This window comes from Anomaloglossus baeobatrachus, chromosome 7, assembly GCF_048569485.1.
Source record: "Anomaloglossus baeobatrachus isolate aAnoBae1 chromosome 7, aAnoBae1.hap1, whole genome shotgun sequence".
Lineage (NCBI taxonomy): Eukaryota > Metazoa > Chordata > Amphibia > Anura > Aromobatidae > Anomaloglossus > Anomaloglossus baeobatrachus.
The window spans coordinates 6,602,825-6,622,479 of NC_134359.1; the positions used below are offsets into that span (position 1 = coordinate 6,602,825).

The window sequence follows — 19,655 nt, forward strand, 5'->3', positions numbered from 1 at the left end:
CCCTAATGTCCATCTGTCACAGGCGGGTGGGGGGCGCCGTCTACATGAGGCCCCCGATACGAGATCTGACCGGCGGCTGTACAGTCATGGCCAAAAGTTTTGAGAATGACCCCAGAATGCTATTTTCACATGATCTATTCCCTCTGGTTTTTAATTGTGTTGTCTGATGTTTACATCACATACAGAAATATAATTGCAATCATATTATGAGACCAGAAGGTTCTATTGACATTAGAATGAGTTAATGCAGCAAGTGAATATTTGCAGTGTTGCCCCTTCTTCTTCAGGACCTCTGCAATTCTCCCGGGCAGCTGTCAATCATCTTCTGGAGCAAATCCTGACTGATCGCTGTCCATTCTTGCATAAGCAATGCTTGCATTTTGCCAGAATTTGTTGGTTTTTGTTTGTCCACCCGTCTCTTGATGATTGCCCACAAGTTCTCAATGGGATTAAGATCTGGGGAGTTTCCAGGCCATGGACCCAAAATCTCTGTTTTGTTCCATGAGCCATTTAGTGATCACCTTTGCTTTATGGTGTGGCGCCCTAGGACCTGGTCGCCACAACGGCATTGCCCTCCTGAGGGTTAATGCTGAGCCTGGAGGTAATGGGGAAATCTACTGGCCAGTAAGTTAACATCCACCGCAGTTTCTCCCTCAGGCCAGTAGGGGGAGCTCTGAACCTGAAGTTTCAGGGAGCTTCCTTAAGCCTGACCTGGGGGAGGAGTTAGTTAGTCTGTAGGGAGCAGCAGAAGTGAACAGACACAGAGTGAGCTGTCCTGTGAATCTGGGGCCTAGAGCTGGAGCAGTTTGGCCCAGAGAAGCAGGAGTAGCTGAGAGGCAGCAGAGAGACTCGGACATCGGAGTCTGTGGTTGCCAGGGTATAAAATCCGTCCCTGGTAGCCGAATCCGAAGGGCAGGGGAGCTGCAAGCCCCTGGCCCAGACACATCCAAGGTACCGCTGCAGCATCAGGGCCCGGTGTGGACCCCAGCGGAGAAGCACCAGGGAGTGGGCCTGCGCAGCCACCTACAGAGGGAAGGGACGTGCTATTGGTCCCAGCAGCGAAGAGGGCCATTGCTGGATTCAGAGAAGCAGGGTCCTATCATCACCAAGAAAGGTACAGGAGTAGGCCTCATACTCAGCTGGCCAGAAAGATCACCCCAAGTACTTCCAGGCCGACCGGATCCCCATCACCACCTGTAACGGTCTCCCAGGACTGGACTGTTCCCAGAGTAAAAGAGGAAAAGGTAAAGAGACTGTTGTTTGTGCCTGGTTCTTTCCTCGCCTGTCGGCCCTGCACCGTGTTAGTCACACAGCACCATAGACTTTCACAAGCACCAACTGTGCCCCGGGCATTGCTCCACCTGTGGGGAGCAGTACTACCATAGCCATAGCTGCTATATCATCATCCCGGAGGCCTCACACAGCAGCGGCGGCTTAATAGCCGCATGCCACAGGTGGCGTCACGAACGCAACCATTAACAAGCAAGCCACATATTCAACTGACACCCACCAGGGCCACGGAGCCGGGCCCAGCCACCACTGACTACCACCGGACTAGTCCGGTCCGGCACCGGGTGTCCCATAGCCCTGGGGTGGGCGAGTCAATTTTGGCGTCACGAACAGGATTTCGTGCCCGGTCCCACCGGGTACTGTGCGCCTGCCGGAATTGTGCTTAAAAGACTGTGTACTGGCTGCAGACCACCGCCGCCATTAGCCTCGCCGAGCGCAGGAAGAAGGGGGGCGTGCCTGACAAAGAGCGCGAAGGGAGCGCGCCATCAGAGCAGAGCGCTGTTAACCCCGCGCGACCCGGAAGAAAATTTGAAAAGTGAACGGAGCCTGGTAAGGTTCACTAAGGGGGAGGAAGATGTCCGACTCAGAGGGAGGGCAGGTGGCTGCCATAGCCCGAGACGCCGCAGCACCAGCAGAAGCAATCCCAGTCGCCGTCGCCCCGGCCCCCACTGTAGCGCCGGTAATGCCGATCACCATGCCGTACATACCGGGAGCAGAATGGCTGCCGCAATACTCCGGGGAGTCCCATACCTTGAGTGACTTCAGAGAAAGCCTGCACAGCTTGTTCCGGGTGTATCCGCTGACTGAGAGCCAGAAGGTGGGCATATTAATGGGTCAGCTAGCCGGCGCAGCCCAGCGTGAAGCGAAGTCATGGCCTGATACAGATAAAGGGACAGCAGCCCAGATACTGGCCAAGCTAAAGAGTACGTTTGACACTCGCACCGCAGCAGAGATAAAGATGAGATTCTTTGGGTGCAAGCAGCGGGCCACAGACAGCATAAGGGACTATGCCTTAAACTTGCAGGAGGCCCTGAAAGCAGTTAAACAGGTGGACCCAGAGAGTGTACGTGAAGAACACAAACTCCTAACTGAGCAGTTCATAGAGGGGCTCCGGTCAGACGCCCACAGGACCCAGCTGCGTATCATGGTCCTGCAGAACCCTGCTCTGGACTTTGCAAAGTTTAAGGACCAGGCCATCAGGGTACTGAGAGAATCTACGCCGAATGACCCAGTACCCCTCCGGCCTCCTGCTATCACGTACCCCGGGGTGGTGCCTGCAACACGAGCCACTGCAGGGGCCGAGGCGCAGTCCCTGGATAAGGATCCCGCTGCAGAGCTCAGACAACAGGTCCAGGAGCTGACCAAGACTGTGGCTGCCCTTGCCAAGACCGTGCAGTCTCTACAAATGACCCCCTCGCCTGCGAAAATCGAGTTGGCCTCCAGCCCAGAGGACGTCCCATGGATGCGACAGAGAAGGATTCCGCCGACCCGAGGCAGAGACACAGACCGGTACGATTCAACAGGACAACCGATCTGCCGCAACTGCAACCAGGCGGGCCACATTGCACGACGCTGTCCTTTAAATGGGCCGAGCCTGGGGCCAGGAGCCGACCCCCAGGTGTAAGGAAGCCCGGCTCAACCCCCAGCCGCAGCAAGTATGTGGGAGGACGACCGGTCCTTCCTATTGTGCTGGATGGGATCCCTTTGAATGCCCTCCTGGATACGGGGTCCCAGGTAACAACCATCCCCCACAAACTGTACAAAAGATATTGGGCCGATTCAGACATTGACCATGGCCCAGATGATGATTTAACAATTGTGGCCAGTAATGGTCAGCCCTTACCTCAGATTGGGTACAAAGAAGTAACCATTAAAGTGGGGCGGGTGGAATTGCCATGTCAGGGGATGATAATTGTAGATATTGATCGCAAAGAATCTGACCCACTGCTAACCATTGGTACAAATGTGATAGAAAATTGTATTGCCGAAGTGATAATTTTGTTACAACAGGCGTCTGAAACTGCCAGCTCCGGGCAGCAGCGTGTCCTACAGAGGGAGATCAGAGCCCTGATGAGGAGGCAGCAGGTAGAGCTGGCCGGAGGAGAAATTGGCAGTGTGAGGGTAAGTGACCCCCTCCCCATTGTAATACCCCCAAGAAGTGAAATGTTGATATGGTGTCGGGCAGCAATAGGCCTCAAGGGTCAGGATTACCATGCCTTGGTAGAACCAATGTATTCAGACAGTAGGCCTGGAGTCCTGATAGCCAGAGGGGTAGCGGACGTCCGCAAGGGGAGAGTGCCCGTCCGTGTCCTGAATTGTGGGGAGGAGGAGGCCAAATTGCCCCGGTATGCCACTGTGGCAAAATTGTACACTGTCAGCAACAATACCATTAAAGCAGTGGAACCCTTGATCCCGTCCGACCAGGCGGAAGACAATGGCTCCAAGGGACAGCTGGAAGACTGGTGCCAAAAATTACATGTGGGCACCGACTCCACCCCCTCACACCAAAAGCATGGGGTTTACCGGGTGGTACAGGAGTACGAGCGGGTCTTCAGCAAACACCCCCTAGATTTTGGGCAGGTGAAAGGGGTTCAACATCAAATCCCCACGGGTGATCATCATCCCATTAAAGAAAGATACCGCCCTGTACCCCCCGCACAGTATCAGTGTGCCAAGGAAATGTTACGGGAAATGAAGGAGGCTGGGGTTATCAGAGATAGTTGTAGCCCCTGGGCAGCTCCACTAGTGCTCGTAAAGAAAAAAGATGGTACAATGAGAATGTGTGTCGATTACAGGCAAATTAACCGCATTACACATAAAGATGCCTATCCACTACCCAGAATAGAGGAGTCACTAACAGCCTTAAAGTCAGCTAACTATTTCTCCACCTTGGATCTCACCAGTGGGTATTGGCAGGTTCCCGTGGCAGAGGCGGACAAGGAGAAGACTGCATTCACGACACCAATGGGTCTCTGTGAGTTCAATTGTATGCCATTCGGGCTCTGCAACGCCCCAGGGACATTCCAAAGGTTGATGGAGTGCTGCTTGGGCCACCACAACTTCGAAACCGTGCTGCTGTACCTGGATGACGTAATAGTCTACTCCAAGACTTATGAGGACCACCTGAAGCACTTAGCAGAAGTGTTTGAGTCCTTGTCGAAATATGGCCTGAAGATCAAGCCGTCCAAATGTCACCTCTTGAAGCCAAAGGTACAGTACCTGGGTCATGTGGTCAGCGCAGAAGGCGTGGCACCTGATCCGGAGAAAGTCACGGTAATTAAGGACTGGCCAAGACCCACCACGGTGAAGGAGGTGCGGCAGTTCCTTGGACTGGTGGGCTACTACCGAAGGTTCATTGATGGGTTCACCAAGATAGCAGCGCCCCTTCAAGATCTCCTGGTGGGCCAGCCGAAGCAGGCTAAGAAGCAGAGCCCTCCATTTGAATGGAGCAGCCAACTGGAAACATCCTTTGTCCGGCTGAAAGGGGCTCTCACGGGAGAAGAAATTCTGGCCTACCCTGACTACAGCCAACCGTTTATACTGTACACAGACGCCAGCAACGTGGGACTGGGAGCAGTTCTGTCCCAGGTACAGGGAGGCAGAGAGAGGGTAATAGCGTACGCCAGTAGGAAGCTTCGGCCCACGGAAAGGAATCCAGAAAACTACAGTTCCTTCAAGCTGGAGTTCCTCGCTATTGTGTGGGCAGTGACTGAACGCTTCAAGCACTATCTGGCATCGGCCAAGTTTACCATCTTCACGGACAACAATCCGTTGACACACCTGGCAACAGCCAAGTTAGGTGCGATGGAACAGCGATGGATGGCCCGGCTGTCTAACTTTGACTTTACCATCAAGTATCGGGCTGGCAAGAAGAATAACAATGCTGATGCGCTGTCCAGAATGCCTCACTTACCCGAGTCTGGAGAAGACCTGGATGAACTCGAAGAGATAGAGTTACCGGCTTTCCATCACCAGGGTGTTTCACAGTGTGAGCATGCTGTGGGAGTGAAGCGCTTAAACCAGCACGAGGTCTCGGTCAATCCATTACTCCACCATAATTGGAAGAAACACAGAATGGTGACCCGGCCGTGCGATTGGTCAAAGAGAAGCTAGCGCAAGCTGAGACCCATCTTGGCCCAGACGCTCCAGAGGAAGCCCAGCAGCTGTGGAAGGAGAGGGGACGACTGTTCACCTACCAGGGCAAGCTCTGCAAGAGATATGTCAACTATCGAACAAATTAACTTGTCTGGCAGATAGTGGTTCCGCAGAGGGATGCTCCAATGGTCCTAGCAGCGTATCATGATAACGCAGGGCACTTCGGGTGGAAGAAGTTGGAGGCCTTACTCCGTGATCGGTTCTACTGGGTGCACATGAGAAAGATGATCGAGAAATGGTGCCGAGACTGTGGCCCGTGTAACTTGAGGCGGAAGGATGATGCCAGCCAAAGGTCTCCCCTACAGCCAATTGTCACGAAGCAGCCCCTGGAGTTGGTGGCCCTGGACCACGTGAAGTTAACACCAAGCCGGTCAGGCTATGTGTACGCCCTCACCATTGTGGACCATTACTCTCGTTTCCTGGTAGTAGTGCCTGTGAAGGACCAGACAGCCAGGACGGCAGCTAGAGCGTTCCAGGCATCCTTTTGTCGACCGCACGGCTATCCGGAAAGGGTACTGACGGATCAGGATCCTGCATTCGAGGCTGAAGTGTTCCAAGAGTTCTGTAACATGTACGGTTGTAAGAAAATTCGAACCACACCGTACCACCCCCAGACCAACGGACTGTGCGAGAAAATGAACCATGTGGTTATTGATATGCTGAAGACCCTACCGCTGGAAGAGAGGAACCAATGGCCAGAAAAGTTGCCAGATCTGGTAGACTTGTACAACCACATCCCAGTGAATTCGACCAACTGCAGCCCCGCTTACCTGATGCGAGCCAGACCAGGCAAGTTGCCTGTAGACTTTGAGATGGGGACTGTGTCGCCTGAGGCGGTTCAAGAAATAGAGGATTGGGATGCAGAACGGCAGCAGCGGTACCGTAAGGTCCAGGAGTGCGTGGAAAGGAGCCTGTCTCAAGCAAGAACGAGACAAGAACAGCATTACAATCAAACAGCCCCAGCAACTCCCTTAGCACCTGGAGAACAAGTCCTCAAGAAGAAGCGGAAGACGCATAAGTTGGATGATCAGTGGGAAAACGAGCCCTACACCATTATCCCCTCCAACTTTGACAATAGTAAGGTATGCCTCATAAGCAAAGATGAAGGCAAGACCTGTCAAGCAATTTCCCGAGACCGCCTGAAAGCGTGCCCTGAACGGTGCCGAATCCAAAGAGAAATGGAAGGAGTACAAGGAAGTCCCCAAAGTCAAGAGAAAGAAGGGGAGATGATTCAAACCATCCTTGGGAAGTTCCCCAAAACTTGGACCCGAATCAACAATGCCATAGTGGTACCAGTTTTGGCGTTTCCGCAGTTGGTCGAGCCAGAAACAGAAAAGGTTCCGGATCCACCTAAAGAATCGTCCGCTCCAGCACGAGATGACACGCCAGCAGTGGAACAGGAGGATCAACCCCCTGTCAGTGGTGAACCTGTCATACCCTTGGCGACTCCTAGACCACAAAGGCAACCATCACGCTTACCTATTGGGGTTAGGCCCACCTGTAGTGCTGAGATAGAAGACGCACCACGTAGTCAGGGGCAAACACCAGAGCTACGTAGGTCCCAGCGCAGCACTCGGGTACAACCCCCTCTAAGGTATAGGGAGTCTACTGTATAAAGTAAAGAGTACTTATTAGAGTGTAAATAGTTATGCAAAACCAGAGCGGTAAAAAAGGAAAAAACATCAGGCACTCACCAGTTGCTGCTTGTGCAAGTTTTGTTGTTTTATTCGTGCAGGTTACAAGTGCATGGAGTGGAGGGGAGGGAGCGGACGCTACACACGTCCAAAGACGACGGCGGCCGTTTCGCACCTGTCTGGTGCTTCAGCTGGTCTGCACCAGACAGGTGCGAAACGGCCGCCGTCGTCTTTGGACGTGTGTAGCGTCCGCTCCCTCCCCTCCACTCCATGCACTTGTAACCTGCACGAATAAAACAACAAAACTTGCACAAGCAGCAACTGGTGAGTGCCTGATGTTTTTTCCTTTTTTACCGCTCTGATGTTCATATGTTGATTCACATCAACGGCACCGCAGAGCATGTGCACCTTTTTCGGCCCAGTATAGGATGTTCTGAAAGTCTTTTGGTGTTGGGGCAGTGCCCTGAACTTTTCTCCTTTTTCGTATGAATAGTTATGCAAAATGTCTGTCATGTTGTGCACAAAATGTTTTCTTTTTCTTTGATTGCGAAAATGGACAATTGGGCCACTGGACTATGGGTGGCCAACACCTAAATTGTTCATAGTTAGCACCAGTGTGCTCAATCACCCCTGAAGAAAAACCCGTCCGGCGTGCATAGAGTGGGGTCATCAATGCTCTGACGCACGCCCAGAGCCTACGTTGGGGGTTTGAACGCGGCGGGTCCCCCATGGAGCAGTGTAATGGACACCCGGCAGGGAGCCACACTGGACTCTTATAGAAATGTTTAAGATTGTAACGTTAAAGAGAATGTGCCTCCCATATTGGGATGAAATGTATGACATGTTATGTTTTGTTTCTACAGTCCGGGAGTACTGAATTTAACTAAGGGGGAGTGTGGCGCCCTAGGACCTGGTCGCCACAACGGCATTGCCCTCCTGAGGGTTAATGCTGAGCCTGGAGGTAATGGGGAAATCTACTGGCCAGTAAGTTAACATCCACCGCAGTTTCTCCCTCAGGCCAGTAGGGGGAGCTCTGAACCTGAAGTTTCAGGGAGCTTCCTTAAGCCTGACCTGGGGGAGGAGTTAGTTAGTCTGTAGGGAGCAGCAGAAGTGAACAGACACAGAGTGAGCTGTCCTGTGAATCTGGGGCCTAGAGCTGGAGCAGTTTGGCCCAGAGAAGCAGGAGTAGCTGAGAGGCAGCAGAGAGACTCGGACATCGGAGTCTGTGGTTGCCAGGGTATAAAATCCGTCCCTGGTAGCCGAATCCGAAGGGCAGGGGAGCTGCAAGCCCCTGGCCCAGACACATCCAAGGTACCGCTGCAGCATCAGGGCCCGGTGTGGACCCCAGCGGAGAAGCACCAGGGAGTGGGCCTGCGCAGCCACCTACAGAGGGAAGGGACGTGCTATTGGTCCCAGCAGCGAAGAGGGCCATTGCTGGATTCAGAGAAGCAGGGTCCTATCATCACCAAGAAAGGTACAGGAGTAGGCCTCATACTCAGCTGGCCAGAAAGATCACCCCAAGTACTTCCAGGCCGACCGGATCCCCATCACCACCTGTAACGGTCTCCCAGGACTGGACTGTTCCCAGAGTAAAAGATGAAAAGGTAAAAAGACTGTTGTTTGTGCCTGGTTCTTTCCTCGCCTGTCGGCCCTGCACCGTGTTAGTCACACAGCACCATAGACTTTCACAAGCACCAACTGTGCCCCGGGCATTGCTCCACCTGTGGGGAGCAGTACTACCATAGCCATAGCTGCTATATCATCATCCCGGAGGCCTCACACAGCAGCGGCGGCTTAATAGCCGCATGCCACAGGTGGCGTCACGAACGCAACCATTAACAAGCAAGCCACATATTCAACTGACACCCACCAGGGCCACGGAGCCGGGCCCAGCCACCACTGACTACCACCGGACTAGTCCGGTCCGGCACCGGGTGTCCCATAGCCCTGGGGTGGGCGAGTCAATGGCAGGTGCCCCATCATGCTGGAAAAGGCATTGTTGGGCGGCAAACTGCTCTTGGACAGTTGGAGAAGTTGCTCTTGGAGGACATTCTGGTGCCATTCTTTATTCATGGCGGTGGTTTTAGGCCAGACTGTGAGTGGTGCGATTCCCTTGGCTGAGAAGCAACCCCACACATGAATGGTTTCCGGATGCTTAACAGTTGGCATGAGACAAGACTGGTGGTAGCGCTCACCTCTTCTTCTCCTAATGAGCTGTTTCCAGATGTCCCAAACAATCGAAAAGGGGATTCATCTGAGAAATGACTTTCCCCCAGTCCTCAGCAGTCCACTCCCTGCACCTTCTGCAGAATATCAGTCGGTCCCTGATGTTTTTTCTGGAGAGAAGTGGCTTCTTTGCTGCCCTCCTTGAAACCAGGCCTTGCTCCAGCAGTCTCCGCCTCACAGTGCGTGCAGAAGCCCTCACACCAGCCGCTGCCATTGCTGCGCTAGCTCGCCACTGCTGGTAGTCCCATCCCGCAGCTGAAACTGTTTTAAGATACGGTCCTGGCGTTTGCTGGGCCTTCTTGGGCGCCCTGGAGCCTTTTTGGCAACAATGGAAGCTCTCTCCTTGAAGTTGTTGATGATGCGATAGATTGGTGACTGAGGTACAATCTTTGTAGCTGCGATACTCTTCCCTGTTAGGCCATTTTTGTGCAGAGCAATGATGGCTGCACGTGTTTCTTTAGAGATAACCATGGTTAACTGAAGAGAAACAATGATACCAAGCACCAGCCTCCTTTTAAAGTGTCCAGTGGTGGCATTCTTAATCATGACTGATCGCCAGCCCTGTCCTCATCAACACCCACACCTGTGTTACTGGAACAATCACTAAAACAATGTTAGCTGCTCCTTTTAAGGCAGGAATGCAATGATGTTGAAATGTGTTTTGGGGGTTAAAGTTCATTTTCTTACCAATATTGACTTTGCAAGTAATTGCTGTTAAGCTGATCACTCTTTATGACATTCTGGAGGATATGCAAATTGCCATTAGAAAAACTGAAGCAGCAGACTTTGTAAAAATTAATATTTGTAGCATTCTCAAAACTTTTGGCCATGACTGTATATAATGCCTGCAGGAGATCGTCCTCCAATGTCACATGTTGTGTTCCCTCCTCAGGTGTCCCTGGTGGGCTTCCTCTTTCTCCTCGGTCTCTACATCTCCTCCTTGGCCTCCTGCATGGGGGGTCTGTACAGCGCTCCCAGAATCCTTCAGTGCATCGCCCAGGAAAAGGTCATCCCCGTCCTGTCATTCTTCAGCCACGGGGTGAGTGCATCTTACTGCTGAGAACGGAGCAGCATGATGGCAGAATAGTGAGTGCAGCTCTGGAGTATAATACAGGAGGTAACTCAGGATCAGTAATGTATGTATACAGTGACTGCACCAGCAGAATAGTGAGTGCAGCTCTGGAGTATAATACAGGGGGTAACTCAGGATCAGTAATGTAATGTATGTACACAGTGACTGCACCAGCAGAATAGTGAGTGCAGCTCTGGAGTTTAATACAGGAGGTAACTCAGGATCAGTAATGTATGTATACAGTGACTGCACCAGCAGAATAGTGAGTGCAGCTCTGGAGTATAATACAGGGGGTAACTCAGGATCAGTAATGTAATGTATGTACACAGTGACTGCACCAGCAGAATAGTGAGTGCAGCTCTGGACTATAATACAGGAGGTAACTCAGGATCAGTAATGTAATGTATGTACACAGTGACTGCACCAGCAGAATAGTGAGTGCAGCTCTGGAGTATAATACAGGAGGTAACTCAGGATCAGTCATGTAATGTATGTACACGGTGACTGTAGCAGCAGAATAGTGAGTGCAGCTCTGGAGTATAATACAGGGGGTAACTCAGGATCAGTGATGTAATGTATGTACATAGTGACTGCACCAGCAGAATAGTGAGTGCAGCTCTGGAGTATAATACAGGAGGTAACTCAGGATCAGTGATGTAATGTATGTACACAGTGACTGCACCAGCAAAATAGTGAGTGCAGCTCTGGAGTATAATACAGGAGGTAACTCAGGATCAGTAATGTATGTACACAGTGACTGCACCAGCAGAATAGTGAGTGCAGCTCTGGAGTATAATACAGGAGGTAACTCAGGATCAGTAATGTAATGTATGTACACAGTGACTGCACCAGCAGAATAGTGAGTTCAGCTCTGGAGTATAATACAGGAGGTAACTCAGGATCAGTAATGTAATGTATGTACACAGTGACTGCACCAGCAGAATAGTGAGTGCAGCTCTGGAGTATAATACAGGAGGTAACTCGGGATCAGTAATGTATGTACACAGTGACTGCACCAGCAGAATAGTGAGTGCAGCTCTGGAGTATAATACAGGAGGTAACTCAGGATCAGTGATGTAATGTATGTACACAGTGACTGCACCAGCAGAATAGTGAGCGCAGCTCTGGAGTATAATACAGGAGGTAACTCGGGATCAGTAATGTAATGTATGTACACAGTGACTGCACCAGCAGAATAGTGAGTGCAGCTCTGGAGTATAATACAGGAGGTAACTCAGGATCAGTAATGTATGTACACAGTGACTGCACCAGCAGAATAGTGAGTGCAGCTCTGGAGTATAATACAGGAGGTAACTCAGGATCAGTGATGTAATGTATGTACACAGTGACTGCACCAGCAGAATAGTGAGCGCAGCTCTGGAGTATAATACAGGAGGTAACTCGGGATCAGTAATGTTATGTATGTACACAGTGACTGCACCAGCAGAATAGTGAGTGCAGCTCTGGAGTATAATACAGGGGGTAGCGTTGTGGCTGTAGCCGTGTTTGGGATATGTTCTCTGTATTCTTCTCCAGGCGGTTGGCGAGTGAAGTGTTAATGTGGAGCGCTGGAGATTTGTCCTGTAATTCTGATAATTGGGATTAGCGCTTTTGGCCTTTCCGCCTGTTATTGCTGATATGTGGTGTCACATGATGAGGCCTGGTTTAGCCGGTAATTATGGGCTGATTGTCGGCTCGGCATATGGCCTCCGGTTTAGTCATTGGCAGCTCCGGGTGTGAACAGCGCTCGCCCCATGATGTGTTTTAGGATTAGGCATCAATCTGAGAGGCCGTTATGTGTGATGTAGACTCGGGGAGCTGACCTGACCCTGCGGCCCGGTGACCGGACAGGAGGGATTATACCACTGATATCTCTGCCAGGAAGTGTTATCTGAGCGGCTGCAGGAGATTGTCCATCGTCCCTCTGATCAGTGTCTTGTTGTTTTTTCTTTAGAAAGGTCCTAACAAGACCCCGGTGGCGGCCATCTTCCTGACCGGCCTCCTCACTATGGCCTTCGTCTTCATTGGTCAGGTGAACATCCTGGCCCCCATCGTTACCATTAACTTCATGCTGACGTACAGCGCCGTGGACTACTCCTACTTCTCAGTCACCATGAGCTACGATCTACAGCACTCCCGCAGAAAGGTGGGGAGAACGACCTCCCGGACCCCAGGACCCCTGCAGCCCCTCATACTGGAGAAGTCCACCAGTTATGGCTCCAACGGGACCCTCCTGGAATTCACCAAGGACATGGACCAGATCTTCAGGCCGGGTCAGGTGGACACTGCAGACAGCACCAAGATCCAGGACGCAGAGCAGAAGACCTTCATGAAGCTGAAGAAATCCCGAAAAGCAGCTAAGGAGACGCTGCAGGACAGCTTCCAACTGGACCTGCAGCAGAACCAGGTCCAGGAGCCGGAGAGCAGGACCAGTGCTGACATACAGCCGACCACCACCGAGCAAGGGGACGACCACAGCCAAGACCAGACCCCCGAGCAATGGGCAGGAACAAACCGAGCAAAGTGACGAGGACCGGACCGGAGACCAGGAGCAGCTCGTCACCGACGTCCAGGAGCCGAGAGCTGCCCTGAAGGACGGTGAGTGCTGACAAATCGCACCATACGGGGGAAGAATGACCATCAGTGTGTGCCAGGGCCCCACCACAAGGTCTATACAAAGTCCCACCAAGTGCCTCAGGGGCCACACCTGGGCCTGCACCCCCCGTCCCCTCCCCCAACAGATCCATGGGGGACTGAGCCGGCAAACCGCTCCCAATATCTCTGCTTCCTGCATCCCTATTGGTCCATCATCAGAGAAATACAATGGGGTTCACAGCAGCAGCCGCAGGAGTTTTAGGGTTTGTTACAGTAATGACTATTCTTCTTCCAGAAGCAAAAACAAAAGCCAAAGTTCCAGAGTTTGAGATCCAGAATTTATCGAGCTCCTTCTACAGCAAACTGTGCAATCACTGGGTGTCATTTATCGGGGTGAGTGCGGCTCTGGGATCGCCTGTGTCACTGATCGGGGTGAGTGCGGCTCTGGGATCGCCTGTGTCACTGATCGGGGTGAGTGCGGCTCTGGGATCGCCGGCGTCGCTGATCGGGGTGAGTGTGGCTCTGGGATCGCCGGCGTCACTGATCGGGGTGAGTGCGGCTCTGGGATCGCCGGCGTCACTGATCGGGGTGAGTGCGGCTCTGGGATCGCCGGCGTCACTGATCGGGGTGAGTGCGGCTCTGGGATCGCCGGCGTCACTGATCGGGGTGAGTGCGGCTCTGGGATCGCCGGCGTCACTGATCGGGGTGAGTGCGGCTCTGGGATCGCCGGGCGTCACTGATCGGGGTGAGTGCGGCTCTGGGATCGCCGGCGTCACTGATCGGGGTGAGTGCGGCTCTGGGATCGCCGGGCGTCACTGATCGGGGTGAGTGCGGCTCTGGGATCGCCGGGCGTCACTGATCGGGGTGAGTGTGGCTCTGGGATCGCCGGCGTCACTGATCGGGGTGAGTGCGGCTCTGGGATCGCCGGCGTCACTGATCGGGGCGAGTGCGGCTCTGGGATCGCCGGCGTCACTGATCGGGGGCGGCTCTGGGATCGCCGGCGTCACTGATCGGGGTGAGTGCGGCTCTGGGATCGCCGGCGTCACTGATCGGGGTGAGTGCGGCTCTGGGATCGCCGGCGTCACTGATCGGGGTGAGTGCGGCTCTGGGATCGCCGGCGTCACTGATCGGGGTGAGTGCGGCTCTGGGATCGCCGGCGTCACTGATCGGGGTGAGTGCGGCTCTGGGATCGCCTGTGTCACTGATCGGGGTGAGTGCGGCTCTGGGATCGCCTGTGTCACTGATCGGGGTGAGTGTGGCTCTGGGATCGTTGGTGTCACTGATCGGGGTGAGTGCGGCTCTGGGATCACCGGGCGTCACTGATCGGGGTGAGTGCGGCTCTGGGATCGCCTGTGTCACTGATCGGGGTAAGTGCGGCTCTGGGATCGCCTGTGTCACTGATCGGGGTGAGTGCGGCTCTGGGATCGTTGACGTCACTGATCGGGGTGAGTGCGGCTCTGGGATTGCCGGGCGTCACTGATCGGGGTGAGTGCGGATGAGCGTCACTGATCGGGGTGAGTGCGGCTCTGGGATCGCCTGTGTCACTGATCGGGGTGAGTGCGGCTCTGGGATCGCCTGTGTCACTGATCGGGGTGAGTGCGGCTCTGGGATCGCCTGTGTCACTGATCGGGGTGAGTGCGGCTCTGGGATCGCCTGTGTCACTGATCGGGGTGAGTGCGGCTCTGGGATCGCCGGGCGTCACTGATCGGGGTGAGTGTGGCTCTGGGATCGCCGGACGTCACTGATCGGGGTGAGTGCGGCTCTGGGATCACCTGTGTCACTGATCGGGGTGAGTGTGGCTCTGGGATCGCCGGGCGTCACTGATCGGGGTGAGTGCGGCTCTGGGATCACCTGCGTCCCTGATCGGGGTGAGTGCGGCTCTGGGATCGTTGGCGTCCCTGATCGGGGTGAGTGCGGCTCTAGGATCGCCTGTGTCACTGATCGGGGTGAGTGCGGCTCTGGGATCACCGGGCGTCACTGATCGGGGTGAGTGTGGCTCTGGGATCGCCGGACGTCACTGATCGGGGTGAGTGCGGCTCTGGGATCACCTGTGTCACTGATCGGGGTGAGTGTGGCTCTGGGATCGCCGGGCGTCACTGATCGGGGTGAGTGCGGCTCTGGGATCGCCTGTGTCACTGATCGGGGTGAGTGCGGCTCTGGGATCGCCTGTGTCACTGATCGGGGTGAGTGCGGCTCTGGGATCGTTGGCGTCACTGATCGGGGTGAGTGCGGCTCTGGGATTGCCGGGCGTCACTGATCGGGGTGAGTGCGGATGAGCGTCACTGATCGGGGTGAGTGCGGCTCTGGGATCGCCGGGCGTCACTGATCGGGGTGAGTGCGGCTCTGGGATCGCCGGGCGTCACTGATCGGGGTGAGTGCGGCTCTGGGATCGCCGGGCGTCACTGATCGGGGTGAGTGCGGCTCTGGGATCGCCGGGCGTCACTGATCGGGGTGAGTGCGGCTCTGGGATCGCCGGCGTCACTGATCGGGGTGAGTGCGGCTCTAGGATCGCCGGGCGTCACTGATCGGGGTGAGTGCGGATGGGCGTCACTGATCGGGGTGAGTGCGGCTCTGGGATCGCCTGTGTCACTGATCGGGGTAAGTGCGGCTCTGGGATCGCCTGTGTCACTGATCGGGGTGAGTGCGGCTCTGGGATCGTTGGCGTCACTGATCGGGGTGAGTGCGGCTCTGGGATTGCCGGGCGTCACTGATCGGGGTGAGTGCGGATGAGCGTCACTGATCGGGGTGAGTGCGGCTCTGGGATCGCCGGGCGTCACTGATCGGGGTGAGTGCGGCTCTGGGATCGCCGGGCGTCACTGATCGGGGTGAGTGCGGCTCTGGGATCGCCGGGCGTCACTGATCGGGGTGAGTGCGGCTCTGGGATCGCCGGGCGTCACTGATCGGGGTGAGTGCGGCTCTGGGATCGCCGGGCGTCACTGATCGGGGTGAGTGCGGCTCTGGGATCGCCGGCGTCACTGATCGGGGTGAGTGCGGCTCTAGGATCGCCGGGCGTCACTGATCGGGGTGAGTGCGGATGGGCGTCACTGATCGGGGTGAGTGCGGCTCTGGGATCGCCGGCGTCACTGATCGGGGTGAGTGCGGCTCTGGGATCGCCGGGCGTCACTGATCGGGGTGAGTGCGGCTCTGGGATCGCCGGGCGTCACTGATCGGGGTGAGTGCGGCTCTGGGATCGCCGGGCGTCACTGATCGGGGTGAGTGCGGCTCTGGGATCGCCGGGCGTCACTGATCGGGGTGAGTGCGGCTCTGGGATCGCCGGGCGTCACTGATCGGGGTGAGTGCGGCTCTGGGATCGCCGGGCGTCACTGATCGGGATGAGTGCGGCTCTGGGATCGCCGGGCGTCACTGATCGGGGTGAGTGCGGCTCTAGGATCGCCGGGCGTCACTGATCGGGGTGAGTGCGGCTCTAGGATCGCCGGGCGTCACTGATCGGGGTGAGTGCGGCTCTAGGATCGCCGGGCGTCACTGATCGGGGTGAGTGCGGCTCTAGGATCGCCGGGCGTCACTGATCGGGGTGAGTGCGGCTCTAGGATCGCCGGGCGTCACTGATCGGGGTGAGTGCGGCTCTAGGATCGCCGGGCGTCACTGATCGGGGTGAGTGCGGCTCTAGGATCGCCGGGCGTCACTGATCGGGGTGAGTGCGGCTCTAGGATCGCCGGGCGTCACTGATCGGGGTGAGTGCGGCTCTAGGATCGCCGGGCGTCACTGATCGGGGTGAGTGCGGCTCTAGGATCGCCGGGCGTCACTGATCGGGGTGAGTGCGGATGGGCGTCACTGATCGGGGTGAGTGCGGCTCTGGGATCGCCGGCGTCACTGATTGGGGTGAGTGCGGCTCTGGGATCACCGGGCGTCACTGATTGGGGTGAGTGCGGCTCTGGGATCACCGGGCGTCACTGATTGGGGTGAGTGCGGCTCTGGGATCACCGGGCGTCACTGATCGGGGTGAGTGCGGCTCTGGGATCGCCGGCGTCACTGATCGGGGTGAGTGCGGCTCTAGGATCGCCGGGCGTCACTGATCGGGGTGATTGCGGCTCTAGGATCGCCGGGCGTCACTGATCGGGGTGATTGCGGCTCTAGGATCGCCGGGCGTCACTGATCGGGGTGAGTGCGGATGGGTGTCACTGATCGGGGTGAGTGCGGCTCTGGGATCGCCGGCGTCACTGATCGGGGTGAGTGCGGCTCTGGGATCGCCGGGCGTCACTGATCGGGGTGAGTGCGGATGGGCGTCACTGATCGGGGTGAGTGCGGCTCTGGGATCGCCGGCATCAGTGATCGGGGTGAGTGCGGCTCTGGGATCGCCGGCGTCACTGATCGGGGTGAGTGCTGCTCTGGGATCGCCGGCGTCACTGATCGGGGTGAGTGCGGCTGAGTTTCCGCTGCTCTCTTCCAGGCCATCGTCTCCATAGTCATCATGTTTGTCATCCAGTGGATCTACGCTCTGGTGAATATCGGCGTGGCGGTTCTGCTTTACTTCTACATCGGCCGGGTCAGCCCGGGGATGAATCCAGGTTGGTACCGTGTGAGACGCCCGTAGGAGGCGGCTGTGTGATTCGCGGCCTCCATTGCGCGTGGTGAGACCCAACTTTACAGACCTCTGAAAGGTGACGTTGTTATTTCAGGGGCGGCCGCGAACTTCAGCTTCTTCGCCTGGATCCGACTGTTGACCACAACGACATTCAGGTTTGTTTTCGGGAGGACGGCGGCCGGACACCGCGTTATGGATAGTTGTTGTTGTTCCCTTTTATTTCTCAGCTCACCCCGTCCCCTCTCGCTGCAGGAAGAAGCCGTCCCCCGAGCAGTTTGTGGTGACCCCAACCTTCGCTCATGTTGGTATGGAAACCACGCAATTGACAGAGGAGAACGCCGACTTTGCCTCTCGCGGACGCTTCCACCATTCCTCTGTTGTCAGCCAGGGGCAATTTATTAACCAATTCAACTAGAGTGACCCCAGGGACTGGACAATGGCCGGGGTCGGCCGGGCATTGAAGGAGGCGACTGTGCCGAGTATCAGGGGTGTGGGGGTCCCCAGCTGCCGAGGTGACTCTATGTTTACAGGACATTGTGTGGGGTCACCGGCCGGGCTGTCACTGACGGATGAGCTCAAATGATTAAAGGAAGATGTGAGACGTGGGGTGGGGGAGGGGCGGCGGCTGATGTTCACTGAAAGTAAGGGACATACACATTGCAGTCGTGTGACCGCGATGGTGTCCGCTCACTTCGGTTGTAGCCGCCATTACACCTCCAGAGGTTCCCAGAGTCCAAAATGACAAATCCTGATATTGCAGCACTGCGGCGTCTGAGTGACAACGGGTATGGCCATTACCGCCTCCTCAGGGGTTGTCACCCAGCTCACCATCACATGACAGCTTTGTGTTGAGAGCCCACCCTAAATAAAGAAGACCTGTTACACACCGTGACAAGCTGCGTTATTCATCACTTTAGAGGTTCAATTGGCTCAGTGGATTATTCCTGATCAACTCGTCATGAAGTACATGATGGTGGTCGGCACACCCCCCCCCCCCTCGTCGGCACGCGCCCCCCCCCCCTCGTCGGCAAGCGGCCGTCTCAACAGGCTCACGTCCTTTCTGAATCCGTCTCATCTTTCCCTGCACCCCGTCCAGACCTCAGTTTTGCCCTCTCACCGGCTTTATCTAAGGGCCTGATTGTTGCATTTTTTGTCATGTTTGTTTTTTGCCTGTTTTTTATTTGTGCCTTGTTCTTTTCCGTAAAGTCCGCTTTTTGTGTTCGCCTCTTTTTATGTCGTCAGTGGCGGCAGTTTTCGGGCTTACACATAATTTCAGCTGATATATGACTTTTTAAAAAGTTACAATAGATGAATTTTTGGCGCAAATGCACTCGACTCCCCCAAAGTGATTTTATGCAACGATTTAGCGGAGTATGTGACCTTTTATGAAGGCTGAAGACAACAATAAAGAGAATTTTTTTATTTTGCTCAAAATTCAAGAATCTTGTACAATTTGGTGTGAAAACGTCAATGACAAAAAAAAAAAACAAAAGTGACTTAAAAAAGAAAAGCTCCACAAATGATGAGTTGGGCCCTACAGCTGCTCCACCGCCGACGTCAAACACTCCAGGCCAGTTCAGGACATGACATTAAGAGACTAGAGATGAACGGACCCGTGGATTTTCGGGACTGCCGGGTTCGGCCAGACTTTAAATAAAAGTTTGGTTCAGAATCCAATCTTGACTCCATATAAGTCAATGGAGACCCAAACGTATGTGCTGCAAAATTGTTTTAAAATGGTCATAGCATGGGCTTAAGGGGCTGTAAAAGAAGGTAAAAGGGCGGGCGATTGCACTTTAAACAAATGTGAATAAAAAAAAAAAAAAAGACTTGGGTTCCTACCTGTTTTTTATGACTAGCACGGGTAAAGCAGACAGCTGGGGTCTGCAACCCTCAACTGTCAGCTTTATATTGGCTCTTTATCAAAAATACAGGGGATCCCACTCCATTTTTTCTTTAAATTATTTAAATATACAATTTAAAAAAACAGCGTGGGCTCTAGCCTATTTTTGACAACCACAAAATGATCAGCACTCGAGGAATAGATAATCCAAAATCAATGAAAATCCCAACATTCACTAGATTTGTTTGTTCGGTCTCCTTAATTCGCATTCCTGATATTCCTGGAATGTGAATAAAG

At 54.7% G+C, this 19,655-nt stretch overlaps 1 protein-coding gene across 1 annotated transcript in view; it reads left to right on the forward strand.

Moving 5' to 3' along the window:
• SLC12A8 (solute carrier family 12 member 8) overlaps positions 1-18,410 on the forward strand; it is a 60,925-nt gene extending 42,515 nt beyond the window's left edge. Inside the window, 7 exon segments of the mRNA XM_075316992.1 lie at positions 10,198-10,344; positions 12,332-12,874; positions 12,876-12,975; positions 13,268-13,365; positions 17,381-17,498; positions 17,610-17,670; positions 17,768-18,410. Coding sequence (XP_075173107.1) covers positions 10,198-10,344; positions 12,332-12,874; positions 12,876-12,975; positions 13,268-13,365; positions 17,381-17,498; positions 17,610-17,670; positions 17,768-17,930 — 1,230 coding nt within the window. The 3' untranslated portion in view covers positions 17,931-18,410.
• The last annotated feature ends 1,245 nt before the right edge of the window (positions 18,411-19,655 follow it).